The sequence below is a fragment of the Pleuronectes platessa genome, chromosome 13 (assembly GCF_947347685.1).
Source record: "Pleuronectes platessa chromosome 13, fPlePla1.1, whole genome shotgun sequence".
Lineage (NCBI taxonomy): Eukaryota > Metazoa > Chordata > Actinopteri > Pleuronectiformes > Pleuronectidae > Pleuronectes > Pleuronectes platessa.
The window spans coordinates 5,911,843-5,930,602 of NC_070638.1; the positions used below are offsets into that span (position 1 = coordinate 5,911,843).

Below are 18,760 nucleotides of genomic sequence, written 5' to 3' on the forward strand. Positions count from 1 at the left end.
TTCAGAGCAGCATCAACATTAAATAAGAGACAAGAGCCTTTCACAGACATATCAGCAATTGTTTGTTTGCTGATTTACATCGATAGGAACACTTTTTTACAGAATCAACTAGAACTTGTGAAATCATATTTAAATGGACTAGATCCAGATTTTTAGGAGGGATCTGCACCAAATTGCACAAACCCATGAACATCAATCTACTACATATTTCTGCTTTGATATTATTCTGTGAGAAATCCACGAAAATGTGGCAAAACATCTTATCTCACAAAAAAAACATCCTAGAACAAAGCCCCTGATCCAGATCTGCTTCAAAACCTCTTTCTTCTGCCAAGCTTTGTGATAATCAGTCCAGTGGTTTTGCGTAATCCTGCAAACACACAGACACACACAGACACACACAGACACACACAGAGAAAAAAGAAACAGACAAAAACACTGGAGAACAGGAGTTTGTGTTTACTTTCCACATAAGTATATGTTCATTATCTTAGTTAAAGGTCTATATATTTTTTATTGAATTAGTGTTTTCTTCTTTTTCTATCTTTAACATTATTTATGATAAAGTTTATGATTAAGTTTATCATTGCAACGTTGACCACACTTTAAAGGTTCAGTGTGTAGAATTTAGTGACATCTAGTGGTGACATAGCATGTTGCAGCTGAACACCCCCTCACCTCACCCTCCCCTTCCAAACATGAAAGAGAACCTGAGGAAACCATCAGTGGTGATAAAAAAACTCAAAAGCTATTAAGTTTGTCCAGTTTGGGCTACTGTAAAAAAAAAAAAGGCAGCCTCCATAGTGCGTCCCTATGCAAATATACAGTATTTAAATATAAGGGCCAATCCTAGGGTCAAGAAAACAACAACTCAAACAATTTAGATGAAACACACAAGTGAAAACATCAATAGGATTATTTTATGTTAAATTTCAACTAAAATATTCCTTTAGCTGAAATCGTACACACTTTAAGTGCCTTCAGATAGAGTATTAAATTGAGCTCTGGGGGGGGGGGGGGGTTGACTGTTGTTGTGCTGTGATCTAAATGCTTACATCATCGTGCTAACATGTTCATTGTGGCAGCTCTAATACAAACACTACTTTTCTTATTGCCACATTCAGTAGCTGGGGCTGTGAGTGTTTTTAGTTCTGCAGATATTTGGTCAGTAGCAAAAGAAATGGAAAGATAACGTTATCGAGCTCTTGGCAGCACGAGGTGACAAATCAGAGGATCAGTTATTCTGAGCGTCCGTGTCGTCCAAACAGACCTTCAGCTGTACGTCCTGCAGATTCTCTCCAAACCACAACTGTGAACCTCTCGGTGAGGAAAGCTGGTGATTTAGGGAAGAAGTTTTCACCAGTGAAGTGACCTGTGTTTAGTCCCGTGGTCATGTGGTCGTATATATATATTTATGCGCGTCCACACTGAAGTCCTGACATCTGCTCCCAGGTAGCCACTGCTGCATTTTCAAGGGGTTATAAAATTGTGTTTTCATTCACTATTTATAATCCTTTCATTAGAGCTCAAGAACCACTGCTGTGCATCGTAAAGAATTCGACCATAAAACGCTGCTTATCCTTGAATATGTTTTACACAACACATGGTGATCATGCTGTTACTATGATGATTATTATCCTCACACGACCACCACGCCTAAAGCAAACAATTAAAGGGAAGGCACGATTCAGAAAAAACTGTTATGTTACCATGCAACACGCTGCTGCTGCTGAACAGGTAGGACCAGCCTTCACCATTGAATTAACTCTATATGACAAATGTACCTGTTAAACTCAGAGTGAACCCCACGTGTGACAGACATACTGGCAAACTCTGTACAATTGGGGCTTCTGAAAATATAAATGCGTGGTTTTACTTAAGATAATAAACCCTAATGGAGTCCACTGGTACATTAAGCCGGTGTGCTACCTTAATGAGGCATTAAAGGAAGAAACATTGTCTTACTGAACAACAGCAGCTTATAAAACCAGCTCGTAAAAAAAGGAGGAGTGCCCTGCTCGAGTCAATATAAATAACAGAAGTTACAATCCTCACTCCTTCCCTGCCTGAAGCCAGTGGCCCGAGCAGCAGATCTCTCAATCTACATGCATACATCCTCAGACCGCAGCGCCCCCTAGTGGAGAGCACTCCTCCGGCTCTGCACTCTGCTCTCAGTGGGCCTGTGTTTGTTTATTTTGCTGCAGAGTTCCTTGCGCAACTATTTTTTTCTTTTGAGGAGAGAATGGCCCTAATCCTCATAAATCAACAAAGGCTACGAGAGAGGAGGAGTGGAGGGTTTTTTATTACTCCACAGGCAACTCCATACCATGAATGAGGGAGAAAATGACTTTGATGCTGACATAACACAGAGGAAAACAATGGCTGAAGACTCAATACAAATTATCGTCATAGCCAGTCGCTCGTTAGGAGTGACTTTCATTTAAAAGCCTTAAAATAACAAAAGATCATACAAATGAGGGCATGGAGAGAAATAATTACAGAATAACAAAGGAACATGCTGGGAAAGAGAATTGTATCTGGCGATGATGGGGAACATAATAGCAATATAAAATAAAATAATAAATGTTTATAGCAACAAACTAAGACAAACAATATAAGATCCAGTAATAACTCTAGTGGACATATTTAGACAAATAAGCTTAATAAGCCACCAGGGACAGAACCGATGCTGGAACATATTAGTTTGACTTTTATTATTTGCAACTCTTCAAACAATTAATAAACTACTACATTCTGGTGGTCCCAGCATTTACTGCCTTGTTATTTTTCATATGATCATACATTGAACTTCTTTTAGACTGTCGGTCAGATACATTACGATATTTAGAGATATGATTGTGAATTGGAGGATGTATACGTTTCTTGGGAGTTTTGTATTTTATTTTGTGACTTTCTACAGACAAATGATTTTCAAACATTCTCCAGCAGAGTAAATTATAGTCAATCGTCATATTTTACAATGTAATAACAGTGTACACATGTACTAATGTTGTAATAACTGCTGAGCATTCATGTGATAATGTAATAATAACTACTGAATATTAATTTAGTAATAACTACTGAGTACTAAGGTAATAATGCAGCAGTAACTACTGAAGGCTAATTGAATAATGTAGTAAAGACTGAGTACTGATGTTATCATGTCGTGATAACTGCTGAGCACTCAGATAATTGAGTGGTTTGAATACTGCATACTGAATGAATACTGAGGGTTGTATATTTAATTTAGCTTTTTATATTGTCTATACGGTCCCTTTGCCCCCTTGATTTTTAAAGCACTTTGTAAATATTCTTTTAAAGATCTGCACAAAGTTCACTTGCCTTTTTCTAATGTACTTTCTAAATAAAGTGTTGATTTGAACATTAAGTTTGTGAAATTAGTCAGGTGAGGTTCTTTACCGATACTTATTTTATATATAATCGTGACCAAAGCAGTATTCTGTACTGTATGCAAGTACTTTTCAAAGACATGACATTTTGTGAAACTGAAGGAGAACACATGTGTTGGATTGTACTGCCCCAACATCTGAAGTCAGACTTTGCTTCAACATTTCCATTTCCAGGAGACACTAGAAATCTACTTTCACAGCAAGTCACTCCAGGAAGGCAGATAGGGAGGAGAGGTTTGGGGCAGCGGCAGTTGTTCCTACTTTAAAATGTACAGATTGTGTTGGACTGCTACGATAGATACATGCATCAAATATTCATAACCTTGTGCACACAGTGTTTATAAGCTAGGTTTGGTCAGATTCCTGCTCGGGGCAGTCGGGGCACTGCATTCATCAAACTGTGGGCGAGATCCAACACATACAAAACAGATGAATCACTCATTCCAAGTATTTTCCGTATGTGCAAGGTTAAAATCCGTTATCTTTGGTTTTTACTCCTCATCGAGTGTTTTGATTTACCACAGCTACCTGATGATAAGTGCATCATACTCAGTTAATGTCTCAATCATCAGGATCTCGAGATTGTAATCAAATTTAAATCAGGAAAAGAAAAGTATCACAGATGTCAGTCCAAAATGGTTTATTTTGTAAAGGGGGCAGTTGGAGGAGATGAGAAAACATGGTGCGCTACTAAATGATGATATATTCAAATGTACATGACATTCAAAGGGTATTACATTTTCACTCAATTTTCCACACATGTAGTTAAGTCTTCGTTCCAACATGTTCTCCAAGTGTAAATGGATAAAAAGTTTGTATATTTTCAAAATAAAAAATATAAACACAATAAATTCTCAGAATGTTGAAAAACAGAAGTAACAGTTACATGCAGAATGTAGACTGATGAGTTAATTTTCTTGATCGAAAAAAATCATAAGAAATAAAAAATAAACCCTCGAGGTGAATAACTTGCACATCCTGTCAATTTGGAGAAAATTTTGAGGTGAATCCTTCTTCTGCCCGTTTGTCCTCACATTTCACTCACATTAGCAGAAACCGCATTGTTTCAGTCTTGTATCACTAGAATGTAGGTCAATGGGAAATTTAAGAAACTTCTATTTATCACAACTTGAGTGGTCTTGGCTAGCCATTACAAACAGCACACGTGTTGAGATGCTTCATGAAAATGACGGCCCAAAATAAATTACATTTTCCAAAAACCTAACGCACAGACGGGTCGGGATGGGGGAGGAGGAAGGATGGGACTGGATGTAGGAACAAAAGACTGGATGACTAGTCAAATACACTGTGAATGAAGCTCCTCTGGATGTGTGGTGTCCAGGGGCACGGCTGTAGAGTGAGTAAAAAGGTCCCAAAGTAGAAACTGCAGTCTTAACATGTGCCATACTTTAAAATGTAGAGGAAAACACCCTTACGCTCATCAATATGATGAGCAGAAAAGTCCCAAACCAAAGCTTTGAAGTCTTTATTTTTGCTATAGGGGAGAGGGAAAAAAAATAAAAAAAATACTCGAAAACAAAAATAAAAACACAAAAAACAGGAGAGGGAGGGGGAAAAAAAACGGCTCCAGATATTACGCTGACTGCAGAGAAGATGAACTGCACAAGTTGGGTGAGACACTCCGGCACAGGGGGTTATTTCCTGGAGCTAGACTTCTAATATCCAAAAGTACTGGTCTGGAGGACCCATGTTGGTCAAGGGGTGTCCATGGAGATGCCTACAGCAAAAAAGCTTTAACAGCAGCATCTTGGCAGGCTGTCCACGAGTGACGCTATGTGCTTCCTGCTGCCTGGCTCTCTTCTCCCTCTGAATTACCTGCAGGAAGAGGAGTGACAGCAGGTTGGCAAATGATTTGTCAGCGAGTTGGTCTGGATATGTGTCCCTTCAGCTGGCAGTTCATTATTAGGCAGCTACAGCTAATAAACAATATATCCTTCCTTCATGATGTCCAGTTTGTATTTAAATTGTGTTAAGGCAGCATTGATTCCCCCTAATGAGCACGTTGGAGGATGTAGTTTGTGAGGAGTCTGTTATTTAGCCTTCCTGCCATAATGAATGGGATGGACCAAATAATGGAAACCCTGTCACTGTATAATGCAACATCACCACAGAACTGCAGCCTCCAAAACAGGAAGTTTAATCAGCACCTCTCGAAAACAGCTTAAACACTAAACTGAACTTTAAAACCTTCAAGAGACTTATTATAGAATAGTTGTATAACACTGCATTCGCTTATGCTAAGTGTTCCTAATAAACTGCCAACTGAGTCCATATCACAACTGCTGTGGCACAAAAAAAAGCAAAAAGGTAACAACAAAATAAACACTGAAAATCAAGACATTACATTTGATTCAAAGCAAACCAGAGAAAATCCAAACACACACTTGAACCAAGACATTAAGATCACGTACTTGTAGCAGGAGCGGAGGCTAGGGCTGAGGCCGAGGCAGAGGCATTGTCATCCTCGTCGCTGTCGTCCTCGTTGGACTGTGGTACATCGGTATCAGGGATGGTTGTTGTCGGTGTCTCAGGCTCCTGCTCCACCCTGCTCTTCAGGGCCAAGATACGGTGATGTAACGCTGCAGCCAGCTGACCTACGTCCTTAGAGCTACCCTAAAGGAGAGGGACACGGGTACAGACAAGTCAGTCTCACTGAAGAAGAAAGACGAACCAACAAGGCCAAGCAACACATCCCTCTTGCTCCTGGAAATAAAGACAATTACAGGATTTGTCCGTTTCACTGGATCTGCAATTCAATGTATTACTAAAATAAAATAAAAAGTCTGTTTGAAATAAAGCCCCCATTCAAATATGGACACGCAAACATTTCGGATAAATGCCATCAATTGTCCGAGCTTAACGATGACGGACATACCGATATTAGGAAGACCTTGACCCCCTGGTCCTCTGTGTCCATGGCAGTGATTCGCACACTCTTCTCGCTGGCTTTGTCCACCTGCATCTGGGGCCAAAGTTTAGTGTTGAGAATCAACCGGAGGCTGCCCTGGGTCCTCATCACTGGAAAAATGGAACCACAGACAGCAGCAATGAATTACAGACGCAATCGGCCACATGATTCACTGTCCTTTCAGTCCATATCATTCTATCTCACTATGACCTCAGTAGCAATAGGTATACAAATAATAGTAATAACTATAAGACTTTAGTGTGGATGTTATAAGTGACTATGTTTTTTGCCCTTTAGCATAAATACAGGAGTAAGAAATGTTACTGACAATGGACTCATAAACTGTGATATAGTAAAACATGCACTAAATAGCTCAATACTTTTTTAAATGAAGCAAAATCTCAACTTTTGTTTTGCTTACTTGATGGAATAAAATGTTTTACATATCATGGTTCATTTACAGTGTGTATAAGTTTGTTGTGATGTCTTGTCTCCACTAAAGGGCTCCCCCTTGTGTTCAATGTCTTGTAATATATATATATATATATATATATATATATATATATATATATATATATATATATATATAGCAATTGTTATGAACTATCTAATCCCAGCTCTTTCTTGCAAACAGACCCAACCAACCAGATAATACATGCATTTAAACACTGATCACCAAACTTTAGTCAAATTCAGCTGTACACAAGTTGTTAAATCCATTCTTTTTCACTTGCAGGTGTGTTTACCTAGACGGGACTGTAGCGAGCCGTCGTCCGTCGATGCCATATCATTGAGCCTCAGCAAACCCCGACCTCGCTCTATCCACGACTGAGCGGTTTTCTCAAAAACATACAACTTACACTGCATCTGTAGAACAAGTGCAGACAAACAAGGACTGTAGCACTTCCTGACACGTGTATTTAGTGCAATGTCATGGATCAAGAGAGCCCACCCTCTACCTGTAAAACATTGCTTTCTGATTCCTCTCCAGTCTTGACGTCGACTTTCTCTAAGACGCACTTCTTGGCTGTGGCTTTGGTGTACGCTGCGGCAGACTCCTCCAAAGACTCCGAGACGCTGTTCACTGCTGAGATGAAAAACGTCAGGGAGATATTAGCATCCTACTCAGAATGTTTGATCCCTTCACTTTTCATCAATTCATAGGCATGTGTGAAGTGTGCTCCTTCTTCCAGGATATTATATTGGGACACAACAACAATACTTTCTGCACAGCTGTGGACGAGACAGTGCTGTAACTGTGAAGGACACGTGGAGGCACTCTATCACTTACACCAGAGCTGCAAAGGCCGCTGCTGATCATTCACAGAAAAGAACCACTTGTCTGTTCCCACATTGACGAATGTCTGAGCAGCAGCAGCTTTGAAATGCTGGATTTCTTTTCATTGTCACTGAACAAAGTGGACAGTCGCTCTCAAGGTCCAAAACTCTATGTACAGCATCGTCTCAGCAAATCAGAGACCCCCCCCCCCCCCCCCCCCCCAAATATAACATACATGAAATATTGGCTGAAATGTATATGTTCATGACTGGTTGAATATAAAACTAAATAAAAACTTCATATTTAAAAACAAACATAAAATTGCACCCTCCATCAAACCAAATCTTGCAGGTTTCTTACATTTGTAATCTGTTATTTCTTCCCTATAAATAAGCAGGAGATATTTGAATTCACTTCACACTCACACAAATGTGACACAATTCTCTGCGGCACCTTATCCCTCTTTAGCAGTAATTTGTCTGCACTGTGAATAAACTGCGAGTCTGATGGGAAAGAAAGGGGACAGTTAAATACCCTCTTTAGTGGGAAAACGTAAATCAATTCAGTCAATGATATCAACACAGAAACCGGCATTAATGTTTAATTGTTGGGATGCATCACTGGTCGTATGCGCATCTCAGATTGAGTATTTACCACAGAAACAGGTCTTTAGGCTGAAATGATCTAACAGACAATTACTAAACTATTCAATATGATGCTGAAATCAAAAGACTTGAAGTAACATTTTTCAATGACTATTGCTGGACGGATTACAACACATGTTGGATGTCTGATAAGCTGCTTGTTTAAACAATGCAAGGTCTTTTTGTGGTTTATGATTGTGTGAAGCCAGGTGTCTAATCAAACACAGAAGCATTGTTTGAGTAATCAGTGCGGTTGTGTTTTTACCCTTCTCTGGGGTGGTTTCCTGTGATGAGGGCTCTGAAGCTGGTGTAGCCAAAACCTCTTTATATTCCTCATTTGCAGACTCACCCTTGGGAGGGCTCTGGAAATACAACAAACCGTGTCACTGGAACTCGTTCAAAGCCGAATAATAAGGCGTGATGCCGATTTTGGGAAAATGCAGAGTGACTATGCAACAGGCGGTTTGGACTCACCAGAACTCTTTCAGACATGTTCTGCCCAAAAACGAATTTTGCTGCATTGTCTGTACTGTTTGTGTCATTTTTTGAACTGGAAAAGGGAAGAAACAAAAAAACAGTAGTGAGTTTATGGAAGTTAATCATAAATGAAGATGAGTTTCTAAAAATACTCAAAGGAGGACACACTCTCATTACCTGGGGGTAGAGACATATTGTAAGAAATAATTAGTGCCCTCTGATTGAGGGTCCAGTGGCAGACCATCCTTTGACTTGCCTTCTGTACTGTTTTCCTCCACCTAGAAAAAACCCGGACATGTTAGATATGGAATCGTGCAAAATCCCAGATGAAAACTCACAAATCTGTATTCAATGCAATCCTGACTCACATGTTGCATAGTAAATCACAAACGGGTGTGAACAGTTGGAAAAAAACTTACTTTTGCTCTGTCTTTAATATTCTGACCAAACACAAAAGATGTTGCTTCATCTGTCTCCTTCATCTCTCTCCCACCTCCATCGCTGTTACCACTTGCTCCATCTTCCTCATTTTCATGTTTCTGAGACAAGAAAAACAAAGCAAAAAAAATAAATCTATTGTCCATTTTCACAGGTGTATTTTAGCACGCGACAGTTTTTCAACCAGTAGCCTCTCCTCACCATTGACTTGCTGGCCGAGTGCTCTGTGTTGTTCAGGAAGAGGGACGGGGGCCCATCTGAGGACTTTTTCACACCATTGGTTCCACAACTGGAATCTTTAACGGACAGAGAAAAAGAAGACTGATCATTTACATCACTGTTTGTTTACCATCCTTAAGGAAATTCATCCTGTGACCCACATGCAAAAAAAACCACACAAGTCATCAGTATTGACAGTTCAAGAATTATCATACTAAGAAGATTTTAATGAGGAGTAAAAGTTTTTAATCAACTAATGCGGGCAGGTGACTCCAAGCTAACTCACTGGACTCTATATGTGATTTAGAGGGTGGTGCCTGGAGAACTGCAGGGCGGAGGACACTGCGTTGTTGCTCCTTGGGTTTCTGACTTGGGACACCTGCAAAAGACAAAACTTGTCTCATACTTTTTTTTTAAAGCACAATAAGATGTTTTAAGGTCTATTAGTTCAAGTCTAGATGTACCTTTTCCACTTGTGAGAGGGGTCATATAAATGAGTGCAAGTCTGGGCTCAGGTTCATGAATTTATTTTCCATTTCAGTAAACTCTGTGTGAGACATGCTTATGAATGAAACTACCAACCTGAACTTGGGGCCTGTCCATGTATGAGAGTTGGTGGCTTTAACCGGAATCCCACCGGCTTCTCCTCTGGCGAGATAGAGCACACGAGGAGACAGACATCAAAAAACAGATTCCAAGAGTTGCACAGAAACACACAAAGGGCACATTCCCTTTGTCTTTGCACTTTCAAAACCACAACAGCAGTTACCACAACAACCCTTGTATAGCCTCAATAGTTGTCAAGCGCTCCGACTCCTGTGCCATAACATGACGGGCTCTAGGGCCTCTGATCTATTTCTACCTCTGTGTATCTCCATCTCAGCAGCTTGATTAGCCTGGCATGACCTGGACTAAACCAGGGCTTAAGTACAAAACCTAAACACTTGTAAAAAAAAAAAGCACTGCAACCCGCTCTCCCTCAACATTTATGAGCTTATCCCCATGTCGAGCAAACATTCATGTTTAATTAAATGTCATATTGTGTTTCCTCAGCCCAGACCTTATTTTCATTTCCCTAGCCAACCCGATTCATAGGACACAGAGGAGCCACACAGTTGTACAATGATTCAAAAATACCCACAACCACATAGCAATCTTCACAAGTCTGTTTTAAATTAAGAAGGCCGATTGCTTGGGAGTGAAATTTAAGAAATCATTATATCTGGTACTTTGCGTTTCTGCCTGCTTTTGGAGTAGTTGTACCAATAATCTGTGTTTCAATTTAATGTGTGCCTATACACATTGTACTTTAATTAATTCACACAATCATAAACAGTCCAACTGCCGTTAGAATTTCTGTATATCTTTCTTTTCCAAATTAATCAGTTTCATCTCGGCTCTCCTTCCTAACAGAAATCTCATCCTGTTCAGAGTAATTCCACCACGGTTGAATTAAAATAGTAATGATGGAAATGCCTCATCATATGACAGTGACTCCAGTCAAATACATGTGATGAACCATAACCAACATGGGGTCAAACAGAACATTATCAGCTGTTACGTGATAAATGTGATTGATTGAGTTTGACCCAAATCACATTCAAAGGACGGCACTGGCATGGAGCTGAGACCCAAACGCGGTCTGTACCAACATCCAATTAAAAATTCAACTGACTGCTGCTAAATTGGAGTCCTGAACCCACTGCTATATGATTTTCTTTTTTTTTATTCTTTAAAAAAAGAGACAGAAATTGAGAGATTTCCCCACCAATTTCAAATAACTTGTAGGGAAACTGTGACTATATGCTCACCAGCAAAAAACACAACTACCTTATAATCCCTGATAAGCCATTCCTCTGACATGTACAGGAGTACTATACACACACTGCAACCAAATACCAGCACATGACATGGAGGAATCTCATAACAACAAACCCTGTGCCTTGACCAATATCCAGGTAAACTTCGCCTCTTTACAATACTGGCATCATAACATGTGGCTGATAAACTCTGACCTTCCTAAACTCACTTGGCAGTTAAGACGAAGTTAATTTAGAACCGCTACAACATTATGTACGGGCATCCTCCTGAGTCACACAAGGTCGTAGTGTTCCCACAGTGAATAAGCTACTTTTTTTTAGGGATGTCCCGATCCGATATTGATATCGGAAATCAGTCCGATATCAGCCAAAAAAGTGAATATCGGATTTTATCGGACTGAATCTAAAAACTCCGATATAAGCGCTCCGATATAAGCTGTCCATTTACCGCTACAGGACTTCTATAATAGGTGACTCTGGTTTGATCACACTCAAACACAGTAGGTGGTAATGCCCCTTAATTAACGTTGGTGCCGGCCGCGGAAGAAGAGCGTCTCTGATCCAGCATGCACAGCCCACGTGATCACAACAACGACAACGTGTGTGCCTGCAGCAAGGTGTAGTGATGTCGGCTGTGTGGAAGTATTTCGCTCAATTGGATAGACCTACAACCAATCAGAGCAACGTAGTATGTGACGTATGCTAAGCAACGCATTGTGAGTTATTTACTAACCCGGGTTCACACCGGACGCTTCAGCGCAGCGCCAAGCCTTAAATAACAGCTGGCTCCCATCCACTCCCATGTTAAAACTTTGTGCCGGTCACACCGGAGGCTGAAGCACCGCGAGGCAGCCTTGGCGCAGCGCGGTGCTTCAGCCTCCGGTGTGACCGGCACAAAGCCGTGCAGCGATCTACTGGATCAACGGGTGATATTATTAGCGCTGCCCGGCGGTTCAGCGTCGCTTCAGTGTCCGTTGTGAACAGCCAAGCGCCGGGGCGATAGGGATTAGCGCGGTGCTCTGGCGTCGCCTCCACGTTCTGTGTTCCTCTTTCAAAATGAATGCGCTGTCGATGTCTTCTAAAACAGACTCAATGGCAGCATCTACACATCTCAGCTCGCCAGCGGCAGGCATGTTTGTTGAAAACGAATTCAACCCGAGGGCACTTTGGTGACGTGGTTGATTACGTCACCGTTGATCATCTGTCAATCATCGTATAAAGCCCGCCCTGACAATCTGATTGGCCCAGTCCGGCCATAATTTTTTCCCAATGGAGCGACCCCAGACCGAACTGCCCGACCAAATCTGTTGTGGGCGGGGCTAAATTCGTCTGGCATCCAGGCTATGACAAACTACCACGGGACAGCAAAAAGGCAATGGCCATAACAGAAAAGATAGCCCAGTTTATTGTGCTTGATGACCAGCCCCTGTCGGTGGTGAGTAATGTCGGGTTTAAACGCTTAATGGAGCACCTCGAACCTCGCTACATTATTCCTATAGTTTTTGTTGTTTTTGTCCCTGCCCACAGTTGTTTCCAACATATGCTGACAGTAGAAAAATAACTGAAGTGAACTTGAATTGTTTGCACTTTAAAATTTAATTTATTCTATTCAATTGTATAATGATGTTGGTAACCAGTGGTTATTTTGCACTTTAAATATAACATTTTGTTTTCATTGGATTTGTTGAGGTAATACTCTTATGTTGAAGGTTAAAATTTATGTAACCAATTGGTTAATAATACATGGGTCAGTTTTTCCTATACCTACTGTTGCTGACTATTGTTTTCTGTTATATCACTACAACATCAGTAACAGTAACATCACTTTATCAAGCCTTTTCTAACATTCCACACAACAAAATAAGGAATAAATATATGTATGATTTGTGCCTATATCGTATCGTATTGATATCGGTATCGGCCAATACTCAAGGCTACAATATCGGTATCGTATCGGAAGTGAAAAAGTTGTATCGGGACATCCCTACTTTTTTTACCAAGTTCAATTTGATCTAATACTGAAAATTAGTTTACCAGGCTAATAAGAATTGATATGATTCTCCTCTCTATGGTTGTTATATTCCACTCTCTATTTGCAACACATGACACTAACGGAGAAAGAAAGGACAGGGGACCAAATTCCTTTCAAACAACCAAATCTCAACCAGACCTTAACACAAGGAATGAGCCTAGTCGACAGATATCCAACTTGACTGTGAATTCTCTAATCTGGAACAGCAAGTTTCCTGAGATAAGAAAACGTATTCAAACTAATACATGCAAAAGGGAACAATTAAGTTAATTTTTTAACCTAACTGCGCTCACTGATCTTCAATATACATTTATTAATGTTTCCATTACCTAGAACTTATTAATACATTTCTCATGATAACATAAAAGATGTCTAATGTTGTGCTTTGACTTGAAACATCCATTTTACCAACGTGACCAATAATAAATCTGCAGGAGTACCAAAGAATTCCTCCTCTGAGGTAACATGCGAGTTAACCAGAGCTGGTTGGATTTGAAAGGGGAACATTGGCAGACAGGGAATACACAAGGGTTATTTGACATCTTATTTGAAACCACTGCCGTTACGACTTTAACCAACAAACATCTTCAAGAATGGCTTTTGGTTTATAATCCATGGACATGTGGCCTTTAACTTGCAAAGAGAAACTAGAAATGATCTAGATGTCTCACCTGGCTCAGAGTCAGAGTTCCCAGTCGGAGACTGGCAGAAACTCGAGGGCATGAATACATTGTTCTTGGGAGCTGCAAAGTAGGACAGGCATTGCACTCAGCATACAAATCATTGTGTACACCACAGGCAATCAAGAAAAAACAAAACAAATGCTCTTGGTTTGGTTGCCATTGGCCCTCACCAGAATGTGGGGGTGGAAACGAAGAGGTCCTTTCCCTTTTCACTGGGGGGCAATAGCTTCCTTCGTCTTTGTCTGAATCTGAAGGCGGTAATAAAATATTAGTTTGAATAAATTCATGAGAAACTATTAGTAAAGACAGTGGCAGTTTGGACATTAGATCATCACCTTCTCCATCCTCTGCACTTGAGCCATCTGCAGATCGCTGAAAGAAAAACGCAATAAGTCGTTTAGTTCTTGTTTGTCCCAAAAGAAGAGTCCTTATCCTTTGAAATCATTAAAAAAGTTTAGAACTCATATAAAAAATAAAAGGTTGAATCCCAACCAGTAACAATGGATAAAGGTGAGAACTTGTATTCATTTTAGCAAGATATGGATGACTGGACGTCAACATACACTTAATCCGCAGTTTACTTGGTACAGAGAGCTTAAATGCAGCCTAATACAGCAGTTATGCCATTTATCCTACGTTTATAAAGGTTAAAATGTGCAGCTTATGTACAAACTGTTGAGGTTTGCATTCAAGTTTATGATCATTTTGGAGGCTGAGTTACACAGAAAGGATTATTTTCAGCCTTTTCATACCAATGACCGGCAAATAACAACAACTCATCACTGTGTAACAAAATTACAATTTAACAGCAACAAAGAAACATATACTGCAAATTAGAATGTCACTATTCAGTAACATTCTTTTCCTGAATGAATCCAGACTTAATGCACTTGTTTAAAATGTGCTCAATCATAACATTGGTTTTCAGTCTTGATAAACACTTGACATTTAGAGAAACTTACCTTCTGTGCTTTTTCTTTTTGGAAAACAAACACAGGAGGCGCTATGGCAGGCTTGTCTGTTAAGAGAAGATGAAGGTTTGTCATCCAGGCACCAAATTGGGTGGGAAGTTATCACATTCATACTGTAGGGTTGAAAAAGTAGTTAAGGCAATCGACTTGTATGGTCTTAACCCCCCCCCCCCTTGAAAGCAGGGACCACATTGATGTTGTTCAGGCCTTTGACGATAATCAGCAATAAAGAAATGCACAGAAATTAAAACATGATGCAAAAAGTCATCCACAACATTCCACATTAGACAGATCATATGACAAGTTAAAATGTTGTTGCTTTAATTTACAGCTTATTGAAGTGTCAGGCTTGTACTGGGCCAAAAAAAGAAACGGTAAAAAGGGAAGCGTGAGAACAATGTGACGAAGGTGGCGGTGGAGATAAAAACAAAACATGACTTGACTTTCCGGAAAGTAATCCCACGCTACCATGCGGTTCTTAGAACAAGTACCAATAAGAAAGAGATCATAGTGTATAGACCTCAACTAAATCCTCCTAAAACACCAAAAACAAGGGGATGAAATGAGAAAATATGAAAGGGCGATATTGTAATAGCCACGTTTTAAAAGAACCATCCAACTTTGTCACTCCACATCGCCAGGGTGCTCTGGTAATCAAATGGGAGAATTGTGTCACACCAATGTTGTGTTGCCCGTGTTGTTGTGCTTATAGCTCCTGTCACAAGCAACAAGGACAACACACAAAACCCAGTGCAGGTGATCAGCTGAACTCACATCAGGCCACTTGATGAATCTCCCTCTCCACAGTGTAACTTCTCTAAAGAGATGTGTGTGTAATCCTGTAACGTTACCAGACAAAGGTTTCCCTCCGTCTGGACTGGGCCTGTGACACCGAGCAGGTGTAGCATCGTTCGGGAGAAATAATCCCAAATACACGACAACACGCAGGCAGCCACGGTAGCGGTGGCAAACCCCTGCCTCTCTGGCACAGCCCCTCATGGCCGAACACTGGCTGTTTGTGTAGGCTACACGTTTAAGGGGCAGAAAAACATGACAATAACGTGTGACCTACATTTCCCTGCTAATCGCCCAGCTTTGTGTTCACCTCCGCCTCTGCGTTGCTCAGCTGTCCTGTTGTAATGGTTGTTAGGAAATGCAGCATGCAACCCTGATGTTCACTTCTGGAACTCGGGCAGCGGGAGACGTTCCCGGCTTATGTTAACCAGCTAGCATCTTGCTACACATCTGAGCCGCTCCAGCAAATAGTCGGCACCGCCGGTTGCTCGCTAACGGGGCAGAGTTGTAGCTTAGCTGGCCGGCTACAGCTAGCTTGCTAATGCGCTCCATCCCGCGTGAGTCATCTCAGCCGGGCAAGGACACCGAGATGCTCACTCGATTCCGCCACACACTTAGCAAATCAACACGATAACAAGTGGAGGGGACCGGGGGAACTTAACAAATGTCCACAAAGAAGTGATCCCACTGAAGCATTAGCTCCGGCTTGACGTTTGTGTTTCTACGCGCCTAAATGAACCCAGACAAAACTAGACTGCATTAACAGACAAGGATGTGAAACTGTAAACGTTTAATAGCAGCTGCAGTTGAGATAACACATTAGCCTCGTTAGCTCCACAATGTTCCACCCGAGGGCCCCCCGTCATGCTTTGATTTAAACCCACAAAAAGATCGCGTAGCTCGCCGCAAATGGCAAAACACACCGCCTATAAATAGCCGGGTGCTAGCATCGGGGAGCTAAGCCCAGCTAGCGGCATGCGACGTTCGAGGGCGTTCCGAAGGCGCTCCAGGAATTACCCGCAGCCGGGCCAGTTAGCATCGTTAGCCCCGCTCGCTACCGCCGTGGTCTTGCAAACGCCGCAGAGCTCGTAATTCCCCGGGACTCGGCGCACAACTCGCCGCCACGCAGCCCCGCTCCGGTGACCGACCACTCGGAAGGTGTGCGGGCTCCGGTCGTAACGCCGCGGCGGCCGTATTGTTTTTCTCTCACTGCCACTCACTCACCTTCGTTTGCCAAGTCCGCCATTTTACTTCGACGCTCAACACACCCACAACCCACCGCGCAGATAACACACACGGGTCCACGCAGGGATGTGTTGTCGGCGGCGGGGCAGCAGCACGTTGGGCCCGTTTCCTGGAGATGGTCCTCGACCCCTGACCGCGTCCGAGACCCTCGACCCACCTCGCAAACACCGCCTGTCGTCGCCCTGGCCCCGCGAGAGTGTTGTTGTTGTTTTTTTATCTAAAGCTTTTTTTTAATGAATTCCAAGAAACTGATCCAAGATCCGCTGCAGCTCGCCAGGACCTCGGAGAAATGTGATGAGCTGCGGCGCGAGGATGACACAGAGTTTTAAAAATAAAGTTATTACATCACGAGGAGTCGCTTGCAACAGACTTTACTGATCTTAAGAGAATAGTTTATCAACTTAGGAGTCTTTTACTGACCCTTTGATGAACTGTTAATCACAGTCTTCCTCAGTATCATCATCATCATTGTCCTTATCTCTGACATCTTTTCTAATTTCTCCAACTCTTATCTTCAGATTGAATTCAATAGGTTCTAAACCTTTGCTTTTGAACTGTTATACAAGGCAAGTTTATTAGCATTAACAGTATCATCTATTACAGTTATGATAACAGTAACAACAACAACAGAAATACATGTGATGAATACATCTCATTTCATATATAAAATGCAGCTCCACTGATTTACAATAAAATCAAAGACATTAGATATAAGGTATAAGATAGATCGAATCAAAAAATATACACATGGTGTCACAAAAAAGGATAAAATGAATTAAAAGCAAGATCCAAGAAATAGATCTTCCGTTGTTCTTACAAGTATCAATGGAATTATAACGATAATGATTATTATGTTCAATAACAGTTATAATAACATCAATAACAACAACTACTACAATAATAATAATGATGATTTTTTTAGACAAATTGACAGGAGGATGACTTGCAGTATGAACATGACATTCTGCATAAAGTGCACAAGAAAAAAGAAACAATATGAGGAATCTCCCATTCAGCAGGAGCTCCTGAGGAATACCAGTCATGTGTGACAGGCATGAGTGGGATTCATAAGAAAAGATGAGTAAATTGTGAAAATAACAAAACACGTTCACTTTTTAATCAATTTCTTTCTTGACACACTTTCTACTGCTCCCTCTTGTTTATGTAGCTCTCCAGTTTCTCCCCTAGAGGTGTCCTTGCACAGGAGGTGAATGTGATCTAAAACAAACAAGGCATAGTTGACATTTCACTGATTCAGATCCCCCCCCCCCCCCCCCCACTCCTCCAGTAATCACCATGTCGAGGTTTCTACACGCGGTGGCGCAGTGCTGCCTCAGAGTGAGAGGGTTAGAATACAGCAGACAGAGAAAGACTCGACATGACAGGGACAAAACAGGCCTGATCGATGAGAGGAAATAGAATCCAATCAAAGAGAACCAACTCATTCTGTAGCAGGTCAGTAATGTTATCTACCAGGCCCACGATGATAAGTCTCAATCGTTGGGGTCAGTCTTAGATGATTAGTCATTTTACTGTCAGTGTCCCAGAAACATGTTGAACTCATTTCCTTCCTCATAAAATATGTACACAGAGTTTTTGGATGTTTTGAAATCTTTTTTTTTAGCACCAGCTTCTCTTTTTTGTGTTGCCTTTGTACCTTTAAACAGCTACTTTCACTTCACTGGGAATCAAACATGATAATTTGTTCCTTTAACTGTGAACACAAAGCAGCATCAAAGTGACTGGACCCTGGATTGGCTCTTGTGCAGAGATCTGGTGACTCTAGGCAGCTTTAAATCCTATTCTAAGTGAACATCT

The 18,760-nt window shown here is 41.2% G+C and overlaps 1 protein-coding gene across 6 annotated transcripts; it reads right to left on the bottom strand.

The window, feature by feature from the left end:
• Window positions 1-4,033: 4,033 nt before the first annotated feature.
• ranbp3b (RAN binding protein 3b) lies at window positions 4,034-17,019 on the bottom strand. 6 transcript variants are annotated; one of them, XM_053437536.1, is made up of 18 exons: window positions 16,922-17,016; window positions 14,894-14,949; window positions 14,267-14,303; window positions 14,102-14,179; window positions 13,920-13,991; window positions 9,979-10,044; window positions 9,683-9,775; window positions 9,379-9,473; window positions 9,159-9,278; window positions 8,917-9,017; window positions 8,737-8,812; window positions 8,528-8,624; window positions 8,044-8,121; window positions 7,299-7,423; window positions 7,086-7,206; window positions 6,307-6,449; window positions 5,843-6,044; window positions 4,034-5,246 (listed from the first exon to the last, which is right to left on the bottom strand). In XM_053437536.1, exons 1-18 carry the CDS (start codon window positions 16,941-16,943, stop codon window positions 5,203-5,205), a joined length of 1,626 nt encoding a protein of 541 aa, XP_053293511.1. In that variant the 5' UTR covers window positions 16,944-17,016; the 3' UTR covers window positions 4,034-5,202. The 6 variants fall into 6 exon arrangements, with proteins under 6 accessions (XP_053293511.1, XP_053293510.1, XP_053293516.1 ...); XM_053437535.1 differs by having other exon boundaries at window positions 7,299-7,426; XM_053437541.1 differs by lacking the exon at window positions 9,683-9,775 and having other exon boundaries at window positions 7,299-7,426; window positions 16,922-17,019.
• Window positions 17,020-18,760: the final 1,741 nt, after the last annotated feature.